Source organism: Corvus kubaryi, unplaced genomic scaffold (assembly GCF_017639235.1).
Source record: "Corvus kubaryi isolate FWS band 111438036 unplaced genomic scaffold, C.kubaryi_AGA036_p1.0 37398, whole genome shotgun sequence".
Taxonomy (NCBI): domain Eukaryota; kingdom Metazoa; phylum Chordata; class Aves; order Passeriformes; family Corvidae; genus Corvus; species Corvus kubaryi.
The window spans coordinates 27,298,207-27,316,679 of NW_024581137.1; the positions used below are offsets into that span (position 1 = coordinate 27,298,207).

Consider the following 18,473-nt stretch of genomic DNA (forward strand, 5'->3'; position numbering starts at 1 on the left):
ATCTAGTTCTCCAGAAAAAAAACCAAAATCAACAACAAAAAACTCCACCACCCCCAGCTTCTACTGCATATTTTCCTTAAATTTGTCTTTAAAAAGCTGTTTAGATTCAATTGCTTCTGGTTCAGACTAAAGGAACTGGAGAAAACAGCATACATAAAAGAATATGGGGTATTACCTTTTCAGTTTTAATAAACTCACTGGCAGCTTCAAGAAGCAATGATGAAAAATTATTCTAAGCACAAGTTATACCTCATACCTGATGCCAGCTAAAAATAGAACTACAACAGACACTAAAACATACTCCTTGGTTAGAGTATAAGGAAATGAGGGCTTTTCCCTGCTCTACCCATCAGTCTATAACTGAAGTTAAACAATACAAGGAAGGGTGCATTAGAGGTAACGTGGGTAACTCAAAAACATGTAGGGAAGGATTCCACACTGGAGTTGTGTAGTAAAGCAGGATGTGACAGAACAGAGCCAGACTTGCCTGCACAGAGATAAAAACAAGTATTTGGATGATGGTAGTGCAGCTTTCATGTAATTGAACATACCTACCATTTAGAAAAAAAATGTCCCCTCCGTGTTGGAGGAATCTGCTCTTCCTAGGGAATCCAGCTGGGTCTACTTCAGTGACTGATTCTTCCTTGAATATTGTTAGGGCAGATTTTTCTGTTACTATTGTTTGCAGCAAGCATGGGATGTTATGCTGTGGAAGGGGTAGATTAATCTTTTGAAGACTCCTTTTTTGGTTGTTTTTGGGCTTGAGGTGGTTTCTTTGAAGTCCGTTGCTAATACGTCTGTGAGTGCACACCCTTGTAGGCTGCATTGATCTGAGTCAGTCTTGCCTGGGCTCTATGAAGGTCAACAGCTTAAGAAAAGAATGAAGAAATTATTTCAACCCTCATATGCCTTCACAAGAGTGAAGGAGCTGCAGAGATGCCTCCTAGGTTATAGAGGATATTGTGCAATAGGGAGGATTTGGGGAAGTCAAGGTAGGATTTACACATCCTCTGCCTTGTGATTAGTGGGGGGAACTTTTGTGCAGACAACAAAGTGGCTGGAGAGAAGCAGGAGAGCTGAGTAGGAAAAGCATATGCCTGGCATCAGAGCATCCAATTCTCCACAGCTGGGCAAGCTGGTGCATGCCCATCTCACGTCAAAATCCTTGTATCTCCTTAATCCATGAGACGAGTACATTGGACAGCTGAGGGACCACCAGGAGGCATTCATCTGACAAAAGCATACCTTCCCATAGAGAATTTCATATGCTGCCTGTGAGAGAATACTGGCATGCAGCTGTGCCCCTGGGCATCCCAGAAATGTTGATCTTGGCCACCCTTGCTGGCTTACTTCCCACCTTGGCTCGAGGTTTGGATTTCCTAACCATCCCCATGCTACCACACACCCGCTGCAGGATGGGGGACATTGCAGGTCAGGCAACACAGTGTGGGCATGTAGGGGTTATGTACAGGAACCTTATGTACCTCAAAAGCTACAAGTTTCCTACCCTTACAGGACTGTAGGGACCCTCAGGTCTACTGATCCATGAAGAGACAGCAAAAAGGCACCAAAATCAATTCTCGTTCCCTTTTGTAGTTCATCCATCCCATATCCAGCCCAAATACCAGGTGCAGCAGGAAGCAGTGTGCCCTAGCTGCAGAATTATTTCCTTCTGCCATTAAAAGAAATTTTAATGCACAGCAAGTGCCACTGAAGTGCAAGTGAAGGGCCCATTCCATAAAAGATTTAGACACTTTCTCAGTGTATACTTTTGATTTGTACAGCAGGGAGCTTGTACTTGGGAAGAAAAAGGGGAGGGGGGGAGGACTTTGCTTTAAATTACAGCTTTTTTAAAAATTCATTTTGCATTCAAAAGTGTAAATATATTTTCTCTTTCTCTTGCCTTGATTTATGACCTTATAAAAGTGAGATAGAATCAGTCCAGAAAGAAACAAAGGTTAGGTCTTCCCAGAGCCTGAAGCCTTTGTGTAAGTCCCTGAAGAACAGCTGTGCAAATTACATTTGCTGCTATCAGATAAAGTGGAGACAGAGAGCAGTTTTTCTAACAGGATCTGGACAAGATTCCATTTTACTTTGTCGTTTTGAATGCAGGTTTGATTTTGTTTGCTGGTAGTCACAGCCTTTAATGTTACCTTGCCAAAAATGGCTATTGCAGGAGAACTCGCATCAATATGATATCAGCACAGGCAGAGAGAGAAACATCCTGTTTATGTGAATGTCCCTAACAAAAGAAGTCAAGATCTAAACAGATAGAAGAGAATGCCAGTAACCATGAAACAAACTACATGCCAGATGTTAGTCATGCTGCTTAGAGATCTAGGAGAGGTTGATCAGCTATTATGTTGATGAGTGCAGCTTATGAACCTGTAGAGAAGGGAAGCAATAGTTGTCATTTGCATGATTGAAGTCTTGTGTAGTACTTCTTAAATCATAAATAATTTCATTTTACCTGAGTGTATTAATTAAAAGGTTACATTTTAAGGCATTCACTTTCCTTTCTTTACAAGTTCATATAAAGCATTCAAAAGTAGAAATTAATTTTGTTTTATAGACTAAGAGAGCCACAGAATCCCAAATGAAATTAGGTTGAAAAGAACTTCTGGTCCTAGCCCCTGCTCAGAACATGGCCAGGTTCAAAGTCACAAGTTGCTCAGAGCCTTTAGTTAAATTTGAGTATCTCTACGGAAACCAGCGGTTTTTTCATTGCTTAACTGTCTTCACAGTGGAGTTGTTTTTCCATCCATCCTACTAACCAGAATTTTCCTTGCTGAAGCTTGTGTCTGTTGCCTCCTGTCCCTTCACTGTGCACCTCTGAGAGGACCCATCTCTGCTGTAGTCTCCAAAGGCCCTGTCAGGCTGCTGCTATGTTCACCCTGAAGCCATCTCTCTTCCAGGCTGGACAGGCTCAGTTCTCTCAGCCTCACTTAGCTGGCAGGAGCTCCAGCCCCAGTCATCTTGGCAGCCCTCTGCTGAGCTCACACCGTTTCTTGGATCTCACTTCTCTTCCGGAGGATGTAAAACTGGACACAATGGCTTCACCAACACCACAGAGGAAAGCTGTGGCCTTCCACATGCTGACTCTATTGGTTTGACCTGTGTGTTTACTGAGGGTACATTCCATCCCTCTGTCCAGGTGGCTGAGGAAGATGTTTAACAGTGCCAGCACTGGTATTGTCATTCACAACCAGCTGCTAATTATACTGACTGCTGAATGTTGTCTTTTGAACCCAATGGTCCAGCTTCTCATCCATCTAGTATTGGTCATTTCTGAACCATGCTTAAATTCTGCTACCTCTTCTCTCTCCTGTGATGGAGGTAACTTGGAGCAGAATATTCAGAACTCGCAGAATTTAACAAGTTGTATAAATAAAATCAGAATCTGATTATTCAGCCTGCTTTTCATTTTGACATTTTTTTGAGAAGGTAGCTGTGTTTCTCAAAGACTAATAGGAGTCTATTTTTCTTGTTTAAATCTCCTTTGGGTTTCCAGAAATTTTTGAGAACGGGTAGTGTGGGAAAGACTAAGGCTGAAAGTGAAGGGACTGAAGCCGAGACCAGCAAAGTATGGATTTGTACAGGAATAATACCTGTATATACACAAAAGTATTTGTAGCTAGCAGACACTCTAAGCACTCTTGCTACTCTGTGTAGTTTCACTGTTTGACCAAGGAAGGAGATATTTCCCCTGCAGCAGTGCATCCTTTTTTCAAATAAAAAATTTTCACAGGAGCCTTTGAATTTTGATAGAACTTGAGCAGGTTGAAAAGAAATACCTGGCTTTTCTTGGTTTATTGATATTAGGCAGATTTTTCAATAGTATCAAATAACCTGTTTCACTATATTAGTAAGCACTCATTATTTTGGATTGTATTAAAGGATATGAGGAACAGTAGCAGCATTATTATATCATTTTATGTTGCATATCTGCTTGATAATCAGATTGTGTAGTCAAAATGAAATAATTACATAGCGTGAATCCCAAATTTACAAAACAGTGTTTCACGGGATCTTTTGAAATGTCAGTTCTCTATTTCAGGTAGCTTTCTTTCTTTCTGAAACTGCTGAGAGTTGTGGTGGACCACATACTTCCAAGATTCACAATTCATGACATGGTCAGATTTCACTGTTTTGACCAGCCCAAGGTGGTGGAGACACCTTATGCCTCATTGCTCAAAGCAGCATTTGGTGGGCATTTCTTGATCCCTGTTTTTTTTTCTGTACTGTAGTCTGATAGTAATGAACGGTTCTTCTGGCTCTTTCTTGCCTGGCAGGTAATAGTGGGAGCTTCCAAGCTACACCAAGGTCACAGTTAAGTCTGTCCTAAGATGTAGTGCAGATTTTAAGCATAGGGAGTAAGAGGGGCACGCCCAAAACAAAGGGAAGTAAGGGTAAATAAAATTTAGCGCGTCTTCAAGGTGCTCATGTTGTGTGAATACATCTGTGCATTATCATTGTGTTCATTACATATTTTTCTCAGACTCATCAGCCTTAAGAGCAAAGGTAAGGTGACATTGTAGCATGACATCCTTTTCTAAAAGCCTGTGAATGGGGGGTTAGATTTTAACTCTTCTCCCTTTCTCTTCTCTTCTTGAATATAAAATGGTTTCTAGCTGGGCTGTTTAAAAGATTCATAAGGAGAGTCCAATTTGTGTTGGTGATTAATTTGTAAAGCTTCAGGTGAGGGAAATGAAAACCTGCAAAGAATTTACAGCAGAAAATTGTATGTGGAGGAGTTAGACAACAATTTCCTGTATGGACCAAAGCCTTCTGTATAGCTGAGTGTCAAAACTGCAGCAGTCACACTACATTGACTCCCACGCTGGCATTTTGCTATTGCCTCTATATGCACTAGAGCAGGCAAAGACAGAACACTCTGAACTGGGTTTTTGAAAGCCAGGATGTAGAATTCAACCTTCCAGAAAGCAAAACATCATCAACAAAAGACAGTGATTGTGCTTTAAAGCCACCTGGGAGCAGGGGGAGAACATGTGCTCAAGCATTCAGAAAGCCGAGGCAGCCTCACATTGTTCTGCTCCTGATTTTGCCAGTGAGATGTGAAACTGAAACAGTTGTGTTGCTGATACAGAGAAAAAGCAAGTTGCCTACCTGTGCTGGCCTTGAAGGCTGCTCTCCTCCTGAGATAATTCTGTTTAGTTTGTTTCTTCTCCTGAGCCTTATGCTGGAATAAAACAGGAGAAGGACAAGGGTGGGAGATAAGGGGGCACAGCCACTGCCAGCAGTTTGGAAATCTCAGTGGCTTTTGAGCACCTCCAGGCCCCCTGACTACACCAGCACAAGCCAGTGTTGTGCTGCTACGAGAAGAGAGCAAGCACTGCACTCTGGAGAGCAGCACCTAGAGTTGCCCCAAAGTCCTACTCCACTGGATATGCTGGAAAACAGCTATTAAGAAGAATACAAAATTAATTTAATGACCAAAGAAATAGCCACTGAAGTTAGTAGCTGGTGAACATGAGGCAAATCTTTTGCAATGCTTAGTTTTGCCTTGGGACAGTAGACAAGAAATGAAGTGTTGCTATCTAGAATTCCTACATATTTCTTTACACTTTTTCAGAAATAAAAGAGAAACGTTCATAAAAGTGAATGAAGCCACTTGAACCCTTTGCCCTGCAGCGCAGGTCGGCAGAGAAATGGGGAAGAATATTGTGATGTTTCCAGATTTTCCAGGAAACTAGCAATGCTCAGGAAATTGGAGAAGCTGGAGTCTCTCGCATGGATGTGTGCCAGAGACAAAAGCATTGTTATAACAGCTGAAATCTGTTTCTACAGGCCCCATTGAGCAGGGCATAAGTACGTACTTAAGCCTATCCCAAGGTAGCAAGGAGCAGAAGTGTGGGCTGAAGTTCCAGCTGCGCTACTGATAGCGTGCAGCAGCAGTGTGACTCTCACTACATCCACAGCGGCTTTGCTCTGCTTCAGCACCTCTTTGCTGTAACAAAAGTAATTATGTTGAGGTGACCGACCTGAACTGGAACATGGCTTTAGGTTATCTTTAACTTAAACTGATGAAGGCAAGGATAAATATTTACACTGTCTGATTCTACACAACTATTTAGGTGCCCCGAGCCATGTGCTAGTATTCATGTCTTTCCCTTTGGAAATTCAGGGAAGTTGGGCTCTCAGGCTCATGAGTTCTGAATCACATTTTAATTAGATGACTAAAATGCCTGTTATAAATATCTTTCTAAAAACAAAGTTTTAACTGTGAACATAATTAACTCTTGAAATCAATTTCAAAAGTCATTTCAATTTGTCATCACTTGCAGTCTTTCAGCTGATCATGAGTGTTCATAAACATACATTTCCCCCACTTGTGTGGGGTTCTTATAGGGCACATTCTAGCACTGTGCTGCATAATTTGACTCAGGTCCATGGTGTGCTTTACTGTGCATTCCTCCTGAGGGAAGAACTGTGTACACCAGGATGGCTTCTTTTGGTAGCAAGATGTGGCATGCGTGTAAGAGCCTGCTTTTCCAAGAAGGTGCCTGGCAATGTTTTATGGTAATTGCAGTTTCCTGTAACATACACTGCATGCTATAGTCAGCATCAGTCATGATCAAAGCATGATTTACTAAAACCAGATTATAATCTACCAGAGACAAGTTTCCTAGTCAGCCAGGAATGACTGCTAGATGATGCTACGCAATGTCTGGAAAGGTGATATAAATGACTTCTGAAGTAACAACTTGGAACATAGTCTTGGTTTTCCAATTGCTGTACGCAGTGATTGCTTGTAGACACTGAAAAAGAGCTGTGTGAAAGTTTCTGATAAAGCCACAGTTTTCTCTCATTATTTTTTCAGTGCCTTGCTGGAAAAAAAGCTCAGACAATTTCAGATTGTTACCTTGGACCTTTGCCTTTTTATCTTAGGAAAAGGAACTGAGCCTCTGAGACAGCATGAAATGCTTTAGGTAGTTCCAGGAGTGTGAGAAAGGATGTTTACTGTCTAGGCACTGATCAGAGGAGATTTTGCATCCACTAAAATGGTTTCACATCCAAGCCCTGGATCTGAATATACCCATTCAGCTTCATTTTTACAAGGCTACCTGTCATCCTGGGTTATTGTTTAGGAGGAATGGAGAAGGGTCAACCATAGTCAGTAGCAGATTGCTACCTGTGCACCCAGGACATTTTGCACGCCAAATAGTGTCTTGGAAGAGAGCCTTCTCCTGTGGGTTTCATGTCAGCTATTTCTGTCAAGTGGCACCTGCTTACGCTGATGGAGGAAAAGTAACTGTTGTAGTCGAGTTCTTGGTTCATGCCCTCTCCTCAGTATGTGAAACTTCGTGCAGGTTGATGGTAATGGACACTGGAAGCCTTGATAGAATGCTGGGTGTAGTGGTGTCCTTTTACACTGCTTTGCATTTCTGGCACTCTTTTGATCCCAAGATCTATCTGTTCAGAACTGATTAAATCATCTGTGAATCATAGGAAGGCTTGGGGTGAGATTTGGCAGTATCATGGAGGGATGTGGGCAGGAAGGTTTTATGGGAGTATGGGACAACCTCAGCTTTTATTTTCTGCCACTTGGTACTTTGGTTTCATGCCTCTGGCAGGGGAACACGTACAGTGGCAGAAAGCAAGGGAGGTATACGCAAACGGTAGGAAGACAGAGCCATATGGTAGTCAGCGTGCTGATTGTCAGTGCTGTCAGTGCTAATGCCCCATAAGCCCCTCATGCTTTCCTCTGGGGAAGAAAACATTTGCATTTTAGCAGACCTTGGTAGCTGTTGAAGTCTTTGTGGCCAAGCCAGAGGCTCTGGACGTATGGCTGGTGTTCTAATGGAAACGATGGCTGTGATGTCCATAATCTTGATAGCAGGGCTGGCAAGCAGCACCTGGCTAGCTGCTTGACCAGAGATTATCTGTGACAGTTCTAAAGAAGAAAAATGGAAGAATTTGGCAGTTTTAGTCCAGCAGTCTCACAGTGTTCTTGAAACTGGATGAACTCTGATTTACTTCACTACCCTAAATATACCAGTGAGTCCTTTTATGCATGCTGGCATCTGTGGCAGAATGCAAACGTGATTTTACTCCCCGTTCCTTTACTGCTCCTCTCTTCTGTTGTGCCTACTAACTGGAAAACACGGTGAGGCTGAATGGTGTCCTCAGACTAAGTGCTGTGTATTCATCCACAGCAACACAGCCTCCAGAGAACAGGTTAAACAACAAATGGTCTGTATGCCTTACCTTACAGTTACTGTTTTCTCTACACCTTGAGTAGGACAAAGGTTTCAGACATGGAGTCTGTCTTGGAGATCCTAACAAAGAGTTTGAAATCAATTTACAATTTTCTTGTGGTGTAACCAAAGATAAACCCTGTTTATTTAATTAAGGCATGTAATTGATATCCAAGACAATGAATACGTAGGGCATGTATGTTGGACATCTACCTGAGAGCTTTGTTACCTTTGAATGAAGGATAATGTAAATGTTCTCTCCTGGCTTAATTATATTTTTCCCCCATTTTACAGGAATGCGAATGAAAACCCAGTGCAAGATTTAGGTGTCAGCAGTGCAGCTGCCTAGGTTTGAGCTGCTTGCCTTAATTCGCTTTATAGTCAGTAGAGTTAAAAACGTCATTTGTAAGACCTGCCTTATTCAAAACACAGTGGCTGAATTCAGGCCTACAAAGTCTTCTTTCTCTCTGTTGACAGGAAAGGGGGCCTAGTTTATTGGTTCTTGTGTTGATAGACTACAGATGGCTAGAACCCAAAGGTGAAGAATCAGTGTGAGGAACTGCTTCCATTACATTGTTCTCCATTTGAAATGCGTTTATTTGGTTTTTAATGAGATCCAGTGTGCTTCAAAGCTCTAAAACAGAGTAAGTTCTCAGCCATTCCCCAAGCTGGCTCAGCTTTGTTAGTGGTGCTCACAGACAAACTGTCTGGTTTTACATGACCCAATTAGTTTTAATAACTTCCCGTTCAGACAGCATTCTCACTTGCCAAAATAGAATTTTTCATGAATTACTAAATTAGTAATCTGTTCTTACTGACTGTCAGCTTCAGTGAAAGCTGATAGGAAGATGTTCTTGGCTTGTAATACAAGCCTAATACAAGCTTGGGAAGCACTCACTACATTTCATCCTATTTTTATCAGCCTTCTCCAGCCACCTACATTCCCCTTTTCCCAGGTGCCTTTTATTAGCTTGTTGAAAATCTGTGGGAAGTGAGACACTTTAACCTTTGAAAGGTTCACAACAGGTATTTACTATTTCCTCTTCTAACAAGTCAGAAGAACCAAACAGTGTTAGAGATCGAGTCACCACACACCAGTAAAAGTAGTTTACCAGTCCATTAGTTTATTATTACCAGAAAGCTACCTAGGTCTTAATTAAACTGCAGATCTATCTGCCTGAGACTAATACAGTTTGGCAAGAATTGGGAAAGAGAAACTCAAATATGTAATTTAATATTTTTTTTTTTCTGTAGTGTCTGTTAGGGATTTTTTTTTTTAGAATTGCTGCCTAGGACAATGTTTAGAAATAAGTATCTAGCTGTAAACATCTGACTGTATTGAGGCAGTGTAAGGTTGGGGCAATAATGTATGTCCTATTTATTATCCTATAGGTTTGACTGTTAATTGTGATGTGGGATGCTGGACTGGCTTCCAAGCTCTACTCTTCAAAAATTATGCTGCAAATGAATGAAAACACTGGAAGAAAAGAAAAGACAATTGCTATTGTCTAACCACAACAGTCCAGGCAGGCTGCCATAACAGCATTTTAGAAGCTCTAATTCAATAATTAGATCCAGCTACAAATGTATTAGTTTAGCCAAGTCCTCTAGTTGGCAGAATGTCTTAAATTTCCTTTGACAAATGCTGTTGTTTGCTTAATACATTGTTAGATAGTTTACGAATTGCTTGTCTGTAAGTTACTATGTTCAATATCAACTTGTTAATTAGATTAATTTGGTTTGGTATTTTGCTAGAAAAAGGTTATTTATATGAATGTACAATTTTATTTCATTACAGTTACAGACATAATACTGTTTACCAACAGTAGCGTATCCAATTTTCAGAAAATACTGTAAATGTCTTGCAGGCAAAGGACAAAAAAGGCATTTTTCCAGGGCTTCAGTGAGAGGGAACAGTTTTTTCTTGTGGGAAAGAAAGATTCATCTCATGCCTTTTGCATGTACAATGCCCTGTGCTTACTGTGACTCTCTTCCTGCAGGTTTTACATGGCTGCTGATGGCGGCTTGTTGGGAGACTGGACTGTAAGAGTCTTGCTTTACAGTTCTGGCTGCTCCAGGTAATCTAAACACATTTCAGACAGATAAATGCATGTAGACCCCAGAGCTAGAACTGCTCTCATGTAGAAGTACACCTCTGTAGCTGAGGTTCCAGTAAAGCCCACCTCTCCACAAGCCAACATCCGTAATCTTCTGTGGGTGATCTCAACTGGATCTATGTTGACATCTTAGGGAAAAGTGGTTTGCTATCCCAAATTCTTTAACTCCCCGACTCCTGTTACCTTTCAGAAATCTCCAGAGGTGCTTGTAAACAGTTAGAGGAGGCTGAAAGGGGAGCAGATTATGACAGGCAGGATAAAGACAATTTCTTCTTTTCTCCAGGTGTGCTGGATATCTCAGCACAGGGAGACCTGTTTTGGCCAGACACCTCTCCTTCCCCAGCCTTGCCCCCTTGCTGTCTGCTACTTCCTTGAACAACAAGATTGCTTTGATCATGTTTTCCCACAGTCCCTTTGAACAGATGTCCCACAGGACAACTGAATAGTCAGGAATCCCAGGAGTGCTGTTGGTGTGAGATCTGAAGGCTCATCAAGCTGTAGCTCTGGACACAGAGTTGAAAATGCCCTTGTGTAGATCCATTCCAAGCCATTTACTATACCCTAGGCACTTCCTGCACTGGCAGATGTGGAAGGCAGTATCTCTCCCCGGACTTCTGCTTATGCCTGCAGACTTGCTGGGTTGAACCTTCCCTGCTTTAGCACCACCCAAATGGAAAGGACAAAGCCACCTGGATTTGTCCACAGCCTCATTACCTCTGCTGGTGCTGGTATGGCTGAACATCACTGCCTTTAATGTTATTCTTAACAATACCAGAGAAACCTATCTGGTCACTAAGCAAACCTACACCATCCCTTGTACAGTGCAGACTGTCTTCTGAACCCCCAATCAGACACGATCCTCTTTTGCAGTCATCTGCCTCCCTGTTTCTGTTCAACAGCTGCAATCCTCTTATTCAGCGGGAAAAATCAGGCATAGTTAAAAGAAAACAAAACCCAGAACAAATACAAACAAATCAAATTAAAGAAAATGTTTTAAAGCATTTCAATACTCACATGATGTTGTGAGATGGTTTCATGTCTAAAATGGTAATATTATTTCTGGCAATCTATCTCATGCTATTCTTTTGTTGATTTTTCCAACCTCTCAGGAAATTGGAATGAAAATATTTTACTGATGTTACTATCCCTGGGAAAAGCTTGTCAACATAGATCCAGGTCTATGCTGAAAACTCAAAATGTTTGGCATGTGGTTTTGTATTTTTCCTTCATCAAAGAGATTATATGGGGCTAAGGTCTGTTCACATGGAGGCAGTGAGAGATACTGGCAATGTAATTAAAAAAAAAAGGTGACCTTTCATATCTGTGTACACATATATGCAAATATCTCTTTTTGCAAATGATAATATAATCATATGAGAAAATCATTACATTACAGTAGCTCCCTCATACGAAAGCTGAGTAGACACTCTAGGGATGTATATGCTATAGAAAACTCTGTCTCTCTCTCTCTCTTATTTCTGTAGTGGTTCTCTAAGCAGGGGGATCAATGAAGCCTGATTTTGTATGGATTTGTGTCTTGAGGTTGAGACCCTATCTGGACTTTGAGGTCTCATATGAAGTGTTGCACTTTTTACCTCCCTGAAGCATTAACCACAGCTCTTAACTGGTTGCCTAGTTTCAGAATACTTTAAAGGACTTAATAGTTTTTGGATTTCAATACCTCTCAAATGTGCTCAATGAGCTTAAGCATTTGAAGATTCACAGAGAGGTCTCATGCTCAAAGAGGCAGCACAGTATCTTAAACACAGCTTCCACAAAATGAGGCTAAAGAGTCCTCACCCACATATGGAGAAGAAGCATAAAATATAAATTAAAACAGAAAACATGAATTTAAACATAAACAGAGAATTTAACAGCTAAGGAAGAAGAGACACATTTGCAGAATAACCATTAATCACACAGGGGAAATCTTCCATTGCCTGTGAGAATTTAGCACCTAATTGCAATTTGTCTCTTAAAATTTCCTACAAAATCTCTTCTGTAAATGTATGTAAAGCATCTCACACTGCACATTAAAAAAAAAAATCATGTATATGCCTGTGTGTCTGGGGGCTAAAGGAACTTGAATTTTAGTTGTAGCTGTCAGAAAAACTCCCCGATTCCATGGGTTCATTTATGTGTTTTCTTTTAAAATTTTTAGTTAAATGATATTGATTTGTCATTTTGAGATTTCTGTGTTTAGTTAAAAACCAACCAACCAACTAAACTGAACAAACTCCATTGAGGATCTTATTGGCTTTGGAGTTTAATTTTAGCCTGTAAGAGAAAGAGCAATAGCTCAATGACAACACTGTTTTGACAGAAAAGGCCAGACATATGAGCTTTAGAGTTTTAATTTCCCTGAGGGGTCATAAGGTTGCCTGCTACCAAGTATGTTAAAAAGACAAATCAAACTGAAGAGTTGAATCAGGTTCATTAGCTCTGGCAAATCAGTTACCACAGCAAATGCATTCTTCCTTTGGTTTGTATGAAAGCAAAAGCTTGCTACGCACCAAACAATGTAAATACAATGCCATATATACATTAGTTTTGCCCTTGTCGTCATGACTCAGTGATTATTAAAAAAGACCAGATTGCTAAAGGAAATGCAAAAAGATCCATTTAAGATTTCAAACCCCCTCCTGATAAGCCTCCTGCACACCTGTCCTCTGACCAGTGCTATAATTCAGGTTCAAACCACAGCACCAACAAACCCAGCGGCGCAGGATGCTCCTGAGCTCTCTTATCTTTGAGTGCTGAAGAGTCAGTAGCAGGGATCATGTCCCAATTCCATGGATGATTCACAGGCAGGACACAGGCTGAGCAGTCATCTGAAGATGCTCTGAGAGTTTTGAAGGCTGGAAGAGGTGCTGAGGGCAGAGGGGCAGGTGGCTCTTAGTGAGGTGTAGGGAGAAAGGGTCAGGTGCTGAACTGAAGAGGTTCACAGGCTGTCAAGAGAAAACTGGGGGTTAAGAGAGGCAGATTCAGACTTTCCAGCTATGAGTCACACAAATCATGAAACCACTTGAAATATTTCACCTACTCATACATCTCTTTTATCTTTAACCTCTTCCTTCTTTTTTGTAGTTATTCTCCTGTTCTGCTTTCTTTCAAATCACACCTTGCACTGTTTTCCTGCTTCCTGGTCCCCTGTTCCCATTTTGGTATCTTTCTGTTGCTGAGCATTCATTACATTTTCCAGATCTTTCACATTTTGGAAATGCTACAAGCAGTTACTTCTGAGCTTAAGTCACTGAATATTTGGTCTATATGATGACACAGTACTAAACAGTTTTTTTAAAAAAAAATTACTTGCGAAACTAAATCGATTTTTTTTTTTTAAGTCTGCACTACCCAAATACACGCCCCCAATCTACATAGCTCTGATAACGAATTTGTGCTATTTATATCCATAGTAAATTGGTGATATTCAACGTTTAAAATGCAACTGAGGTCCCACTCTTTGATCAGGTGGAAGGGAGATAAAAACTCAAAAGTCGCAAGCAAGTTATTCAGCCAGAAAGCAGACCCCTAGCAACTCTGAGGTGTGGACAGGTTGGTTTTGTTCTGAAGCTGAGTGAACCAATGAAGAATTGCCGAAGCAGAAAAAGGTGAGAGGTTCCCAGACTTCTGCACTGCTGTCTCCAGCTCACAGCACGGTGGCTGAATGGTCACTCGCTGCACTTGTGCTGTGGATGAAGTGATGAGGGGCACACGTGTCCCTTCTTGGGACTGGGAAATGTGCCCCAAGACTGCTCTGAGGCACTGAAGTGGCAGAATGGAGCAAAGCCTTTCCCAGGCCTTCTCTTTTATGGGGTCATTGCACATGTTGTGTTTAAAGCCAGAAACAAAAATCTGCCAGGCCAGGCTCCTCCGTGTCAGGAGCCCAAGAGCTGGCAGGATCTCGGAGCATGTCAGGCGCAGTCTGCAATTCATGTGCACTGGAGTAATATTTGGCAAACTAAAATTTGTAGGATACAATTGTCAAGAGAGCATCCCACAAAAAGGAATCTCCTTTGATGTTCATCTGGATGTTGTATGGGAGGTGGGCAGTACACAGCTCACCTCTTCCTGTATGGGAAAAGAGGTGTTGTGAAGAAAAACCTGCTTGCCTGCTTTTTGAAGAGATGGGAAGAAGAAAATAAACTCAGTTTCTGAAAGGGTAGGAGAGCATCAACCCCCATCCCACTCCAGCAGGATTGCCCGGGGAAGGGGAAGTAGTGATTGGCTGGTTGTGCAGCGGGTGGTGGTGTTTTGGAAAAAAACTTGCTTTCTTTTGAATGCCTCCTGCCCAGGTCAGGGAGAGCAAATATTCAAAAAGGACTGATTGATGCCTGTCAATGACATATGGCTCCCACACACCAGTACTCTGCAATTCTGTTTCTGCAGTGCCTATCTCCACATCATGTAGGGAAAACTAAAGTGGCACGTATCAATTATTCCAACAGAGTCAAGAACTCCTAATGCTTTAAGACCAAAAGAAGAGTTTATTATGCTTTGTCAGGAAATGTCTGATACCAGATAATTCTTTCTTTTTGCAATTATCTACTTAAAAACTGATGTGAAACACATACAGGCATGAAACAGCTTGTATTGTTTTTACTGCATTTCTTTTGATTGTGCTACACCATGAAAGAAAAACAAACACATTCAAAAAAGCAGACACTCCCAGGCTCCACATCTGCAAAGTGCAGTAGAGTTGTTTAGGTCTCCAGACTCCATCCTGTATCTATTTAAACATAGATGTTTCTATATTTATATGAAGACTCTTGCAAGTAAGGGAACAAAGCCGAGTCCAGACTACACTCTGGAAGGTGGAGTTTAGATTTTAAGATTTTTTTTTTCAAGTTTAGATTTTTTGCTAGAAAGCCCAAGACAGAGTGATCCTTAGTTTGACTTTATATTGGGCCAAATTATAAGTGTTTAATCTTGAGAATTGGAAATCTCCAATGTCTGCACCTGGTCAGTGGATCTGATATTCCTTTAGTGTTATTGCTGCTGTTCACGAGGGACAGGAAATCCAGTCACCTGGATGCCAAATCTGTTGAGAATAGGAACCACAGTCCCTCAGAGCCCTGCTCTGCCTTCAGTGACAGTTCACTGAAAGCAAGATGCTCTGAACACAACATTTTGGCTGCAACACATTGTTTTGGGTTTTTAAATGAAACCGTTTTGCCAAACACCTCCTGACCAGGTCTGGTTTTGCTCTCTGACCCCCATCCCTTTCCTGTGGAGACCAAACCCATACTCATTCACCATGCTAAACTTTCAGTGACTTAACAAAAAGAGCAACAAAAAATTTAATTTTATACAATTCCTACCACAATCCTACCAAAACCTGGAATGATCCAAACAAGAACTAGAGAGGCCTAACTACTATCTGCTCAATTTTCTTGACAACTGATAGTCTGTATTATGCTGTCTGGCAGCTGATAATTTTTAAATACCCTTCAGGGCATATTTATTTCTCTTTCGACACTGTTTACATGTTATACTTATCTTGCTTGGTTAAAAAACAAACAAAAATTTGAGGACTGGAATAATTTTACCCTTTCTTAACATAATCAAATTACTTCTGGTTATGCTCCAGTCTGTCACATTAAGTCCCACTTTATTGAGTTGTCTTACTGTAGGTTGTATTGTAGCAGTGCCTGAAGACTCAGACAAAGTACATGGTCCTTTTGTGAAGCCCATAGACTAAGGATCCATTATTCTTTTGGGTGTAGATACAGTTTACTTCATAATTGCATCCTGAGCTGTGACAAAGTGCCTGCCAGGCAACACAGCTGTCAAAACTACGTTGCAGGGCAGTTGGAAAGCACAAATCAAGTAAAATAATAGAAATGTTTGGGACACAACGTTTGGGATTGTCATAACCACCCTTGTCCTTGCAAAAGGGTTGGTGCTGATGTTGCCAGCTGGGACTGCCAAATCTCTCTGGCATTTTGAGGTCTGAAGGATACTTTTGGTCTAGAGGCTGTCACTATCCTGTCTCTTTTCTGTCTTTTGTGTCAGCAGTAGGCATCATGCAATGAGCCATATCACTCTGCTAAAACAGGTGATTATTTTTTTACACTTAACCTTTCAGATCTGGCTAATGTAATGGGCAATAGCAGCAGGAAGGAGGTGGTGCCAGAATGTGGCTGGAGCAAACCCTGTCCCTTTCTAGAGTACCCAGGTTGGCCTGATTCATGCTGCTCATCACATCATGCACACAGGATGCAGTTAAACTGATTTAATGACAGACGGCTACTGAAAGGAGCAGCTCTGCTTTACCGTACTTCCAGGTTTATGCCTTCCTCAATCCTGCAACTGTGTGGTCACAAGGTGGATCAATTCAGCTGTCTGGCCAATCCATTGTTTTCTGAGGTGTTATTTTTCTACCAGATCAATCAGCTGAATAGAGCCTGATGGTTACCAGATCTCATGGAAGGGTGGCAAAGGGAGTAACACATCCACGGATTGCAGGTGGGATCACTGTTTTGCAGCAGCCTGTGGTCAGGCCAGTGCTACTGAAAGGCCAGGCTGCTGCTGCATTCAGGTGACAGATAATCCAATGTCACACTGATGCTGGAGGAGGCCATTGTGTGTCTCGGCACCCTGACACAGTTGGGCACATCTGACATCTTTCTACTCTGAGTAACCCTGTGATCCTAGGGGAGCTGGTTTAGGGAGCACATCAGTGATGAAATAAACCTACTCCTTTTTTACTTTTTTTTCCCAAGGTTAGTGTCATGGTTAAGCCAGTTCCCTGTGGGGCTGGAGGAGTACTAGGGTCAGTCCTGAAACCAGTGGGACCTCTTGGTTGGGACAAGGCAACAACTTTCTCTAACATGGCTGTGAGATTGGCTTGGCTACAATGTCATTTACTCAGACATTTAGGCACTGGTAAACTCATCCTGGATGAGCAGGTCAGCCTTATTTGTAGCTTTGAGGCAGAAGATACATGTAAGGGAGACCCACATTATCACCAGTTCTGTGGTCTAAATAAGAGACAATAGAGTCTGGCAGAGAGGAAGCAACAGCTGTAACACTGAGTTAGAAAAGGCAGGTTCCAGAGACTAAATAAAGTCCCCATAATTCATGGAACTGAATTCTAGACAAGTCTTTTACAAATAGTAAGGGAATTGGTTTCTATCATTGAGAGTTCTCCTGCAGGGATTACCTGAATGACTGGAAGCAAGTCATTCACCTGGGATGAACTGCTTGGTTTCTCCAGTATCAATACTGGCTGGCATTGGAGGATGAAACACCCCTTTGAGTCAAAAAACCACTGGGAAGAGAACAGAGAAGGTCTTCATCCCTTGCAGCCATAAATAATCTCTGGACCAGAGGGTAACTCGGGCAAGTGGGAACGCGAGGAGGCCTCCAGCCCAGGCAGGCTCAGTGCTTGAGGGTCACACCAGCCTGCTTGGGACTTCCTCCAGCCCAGACTTGACAGCCTTCAGGAGGAAGCCGAGGACATCCATCCCCTGGAGGAGCCCGAACCCCTCTCGCCTCGGCTCGGACGCGCCGTCTCTGAGCGTACTGACCGCTCTCCCAAGTGTTCTCGCCGTGGGTGCGGGTCTGTGCGGGGCCCCACGGGCGGTGGGCACAGAGCCCGGGCGGCGGTCCCTGAGCGCAAAGGAGTTAACAGGACTTTCTGCCTTTTCCCGCCCGCGCCTCCTCCACCCTCCTCATTACCTGCACTTTATCACCGCCGGAGCCGCGGCCCGGGGCGGGAGCGGTGCAGGGCCGGCGGGGCTTCCTGCGGCGCTGGGGCCGCGCCGTGCGGGGGAAGGTGCGCGAGTGCTGCGCGCTGCGTGCGAGGCAGCGCCTGCCCGCCCGCCGTGTGCCTGCCTGTGGGTGGGAGCGCGGCTGGGGCTGGGGCGAGGGGAAGGCGGGCGGGCGAGCGGGTCTGCGAGCCGCAGCCCGGCAGGGATGCGGCATGGCCGTGGGCTCCGTGAAGATGCCGTCGCCGTCTGAGGGCGCGGAGCTGGCCCGAAGCTGGAGCCCCGGCGGCGGAGCCCAGGAGCCGCCGCCGCCGGTGCAGCTGCGGCAGAAGCTGCGGGAGCTGCCGGCTCTGCTGCGGAGCGGGCTGACGCTGCGGAGGAAAAGCGCGGCCGCCGCCGGCCGGGTGAGTGAGTGAGTGAGTGAC

The 18,473-nt window shown here is 42.9% G+C and overlaps 1 protein-coding gene and 1 long non-coding RNA gene across 4 annotated transcripts in view; one reads left to right on the top strand and one right to left on the bottom strand.

Moving 5' to 3' along the window:
- The window catches only part of LOC121671958, a 30,438-nt gene extending 12,181 nt beyond the window's left edge, over window positions 1–18,257 (bottom strand). For both annotated transcript variants that reach the window (XR_006018682.1, XR_006018683.1), the window contains exons 1-2: window positions 18,020–18,257; window positions 556–13,284 (exon numbers count right to left, since the gene is read on the bottom strand). This is a non-coding gene — a long non-coding RNA (uncharacterized LOC121671958). The remainder of the gene's footprint in view (window positions 1–555; window positions 13,285–18,019) is intronic.
- Window positions 18,258–18,263: 6 nt separating this feature from the next.
- Window positions 18,264–18,473, top strand: part of RAPGEF5 (Rap guanine nucleotide exchange factor 5) — a 162,258-nt gene continuing 162,048 nt past the window's right edge. For both annotated transcript variants that reach the window (XM_042044310.1, XM_042044311.1), the window contains exon 1: window positions 18,264–18,452. In XM_042044310.1, the coding sequence (XP_041900244.1) occupies window positions 18,264–18,452 (189 nt within the window). The remainder of the gene's footprint in view (window positions 18,453–18,473) is intronic.